The 3,441-nt window shown below is 45.7% G+C and overlaps 1 protein-coding gene across 1 annotated transcript; it reads right to left on the bottom strand.

Moving 5' to 3' along the window:
- Positions 1-1,847: 1,847 nt before the first annotated feature.
- dio3a (iodothyronine deiodinase 3a) lies at positions 1,848-3,225 on the bottom strand. Its single transcript, XM_079370206.1, has one exon. It carries the CDS (start codon positions 3,113-3,115, stop codon positions 2,330-2,332), a length of 786 nt encoding a protein of 261 aa, XP_079226332.1. The 5' UTR covers positions 3,116-3,225; the 3' UTR covers positions 1,848-2,329.
- Positions 3,226-3,441: the final 216 nt, after the last annotated feature.

The following is a 3,441-nucleotide window of genomic DNA, read 5'->3' as shown; positions in this document are numbered from 1 at the left end:
AAGACGTCCATATTCGTGCAATGTTAGGAATCTGTGTTTTTGAGATGCTTGAACCTGGACATGTTTGGTCAGCGCACAGATACTGGAAACATCTTCTGTAACAAAAGCATCAACGAAGCTGCTCATCAAAAAAAAAAAAAGGTGCCAAAGCTGCAGCTTTATTTGTACTCATTTAGTCCAACAGCCTCGCTCTTCTTCTATGGATGTAATGACAGGCCGATGAGGGGTGGCTGCAGAAGCAGCCATTGCATGCAGATATCAAAGTGTGAGACCAGACGAGCATCATCAACTGATGTCCAGGGCCTGAGAACTGGAAGGACACGATCCATTTCTTCCTGCCACAGCTAAGATCTAGAAAACAACAACAACAGAGATCTAGTTCCCCCCCGGCCTGTAACAAAGGCTTTCTGTGATTTCCGTCATTTCACCCACCACTTCTTAAACATTTCTCACTGTCATTTACGGCACACGAGAACCACAGATGAGACAATTTCCTGGCTCTTAAACAACAATGAGCGTCCTTGTGTTGTAACTTAAGCTTCAGTTTGTAAAAACTTGTCTTAGTTTAGTTTATTAGTTTATTTGTCAGGGACAATGTACAAAATACATTAATCTTTCGAAAATATGCTTTGTACCAGATTTAGCGAATGTAAAAACTTGTCTTGTTGCGACTGATTTATGTCCCATGTTTTTCCTCTTTCCGCTGAAGGATACAGCTTTATACATGTGTAGGTTTGACGATGAATAATGTTGCAGTGGAAGCCGGGGCCGAGAGGGAGCCGAATCTTCTGACAAGCTGTTGCTCCACAAATAGGCTGTGTCAGAGTTATTATCTGGTTCCCTGAGTCATCTGTGACTGAGGCAGAGCCCTCCTGCTGAGTCTTCACAGCGTTGTGACAGAGACCTGAAGCCTCTGATGGGATTTTCTCGCAGGTTTAGACGCCGTGTTAGACAAAGGTGGAGTTTAAAGAGCTCACACTTATTCATATGGTTATGTTGCATGTTTGTGCTGATAGGAGGATTACATCTCTCTGTAATGAGTTAGTGATACTCCAGTTTTGCAGAGTGTTAACCAGGGGGAATTCTTCTCGCCGTCACTCCTTAACGCCGTGTCTCTGCTCGGGGATCGGTGTGCTAAGCCCTGAAAACATTTGTGTTTAGACCCTTATAGGTGGATATATCACTCAGCATAATAGGATCAAGTGTAATTATCCTCATTTAATTGTGAGAGGTCAAAGGCTTATAGGAAGGGGCTGTGGTGCACAAAGCGCGGCGTTCTCTCTGCAGTGTTAACCAAAGACCTCCAATCATTATCTGTGCAGTGTGAAGAGCAGCCCGAGAGCTGATTAGACACACGTTTCATTCACAAAGATGTGACAAAGTTGAGGAGAGGAAGAAAAGGAGCATTCAGTGTGGGAAAATGACTTCCCATTCAGAGGGGAGGGAATTAAAAAAGCTTTGCATGGAAAGTGCGTCACTTGAAGATTGCTGTTGCTCTGCATTTTCAAATCATAAAATCTGTATTAGATTTATTGCAATCACTGCTGTTTTGATTACTTTTTCTGTTAGGCAATTTTGGGAGACCTAAACTTTTTTTCTTTTTTTTTTCTCCTTCTCAAAACTAATAAAAGGGTCCACAAAGCCACGCATCCATGAGAGGCCTGTTGTGAATTCTCCATTCATCCTTTTGTTTTCTTCCCAGAAAAAATGTCGGTTAAAAATTGCTGCAGAGCTCGCTGTTATTGCAACGAATTAGACATTAATAGAAAACACACAAACCCCACATTGCATGCAAAACCCACACACACAGTATTTGGTTCGAAATAAATCAGCCTGCGATGAAGGAGTATATATCAAAGTCTTTTATTGTATGAAAAATATATCCATAAAACGGAACATTATTTACAAAAAAACCCATATGCGCCGTGCAGGACGGAGATCTGCGCAGCTTCACCCTGTCCCCCAGTATAAAACAACATCAGTGTCGGTTCTGTGGATTGAGCCCGTTTACAAACCGAACTTCACATTAATACCGGCGAGCACAGTGATGCGCACACCTCTCCGTCCTGGCTGATTCTCTGGAGGCGCTTTGAGAGGAGAAGACATAACAGAAAAAAAAACTTTTGACGCAAAAAATATTTTTGTTCACAGGAAAACTTGGTCCGTACAAACTATTCTCAGTGGATGGAAATGACAGGAAGGAATCTAACATACAAACAAATAAAAATAAATACAGTTAATCATTAAAGACCTATCTAAAAAGGGTTTTAATACTGACAAATCTGCAGCATTTGTTGTCATCATAGCAGCTCTAAAAGGTAGAATAAATCTACACACTAATAACTTGATTATTAGGTTGTTCCCTTCTTTCTCTGTATTGATGCAGCCAGTCTCTGAGCTCTGTGATCCGGTACCCCTCAGGTCCTCTGCCCCCCTGGTACACAATCTTCCCCTCCTGCAGGATATAAAGTCTGTCGAAATAAGCACCGTACGCGGCATTGGAGGAGTTTTCCATGCTGTCCACCACCAGCCGGCAGCCGGGCACCTCCAGGTGCATCAGCTGCGCAGCGTGCAGCCGGTCCTCCAGACACCGGTGTTTGGGGATCTGATAGGGCGCGTCTGTGCTCATCCAGCCGTCGGAGGGGTGCGCTTCCTCGATGTACACCACCACAGAGTCCGCGATGTCTGCGTTCTCCTGCACGACTCCCTGGAAAGCCTTGAGCCGCGCCATGAACGGCGGTCAGGTGCAGCTTCCAAAGTTGAGGATGAGCGGTCTCTTGTCCTTCGCGTAATCGAGGATGCGGCTGCGCTTCTGATCCTGCAGCTGAACAACTTCAGTGTTGGGCGCACCGTGTCCGAGATGCGCAGCCTTCAGGAAGTCCAGCTTGTGCCCGTGCCACACCGCCTTGAGGGACTCCAGGCTGAAGAGACGATTGGAGTCCGATATGCAGAGAGGGGGGTCGATAGCATCGCCCTCCTGCTCCTTCATCCTGAAGAAGACCCGCTTCCTTATGCATAAAAAGTCCAGCAGCCAGAACATGACAGCTGCCATCAGAAACCGCGGCAGCACCACCAGACAAACTAATGCATTCTTAATGGCTTTAATGGTATTCATGATCACCTGGAGTGACAGCCTGAGTGGTCTCTGCTCGGTGCCACGGTCTTGTGGGTTGAAGTTGGGTTACATGCAACTTCCCCTCTTTTTATAGCACCGGCAGATTTGAATGAAACACACCCCGCCTCCAAACTGGGGCCGAGGCCTCACATGGTGGGGATTACCTTCTGTCAACTCCACAGCTTTGAGTTACAGCCAAAAGCCAAGGGTGCAGGACAAGGTGCGGAGCAGAGGCGCGTTATTTGGAGACAAACTCTTGCCCTATCAGAATTGCTGAAAAAAGGTTTTGCATAGTTTCCCATTTCGATCAGCTGCATTCTTTTCTT

This window comes from Symphodus melops (genome assembly GCF_947650265.1).
Source record: "Symphodus melops genome assembly, chromosome: 19".
NCBI classification, from domain to species: domain Eukaryota; kingdom Metazoa; phylum Chordata; class Actinopteri; order Labriformes; family Labridae; genus Symphodus; species Symphodus melops.
The sequence above is the reverse complement of the archived record's forward strand: the minus strand, read 5'-3'. Positions and strand labels throughout refer to the sequence as shown.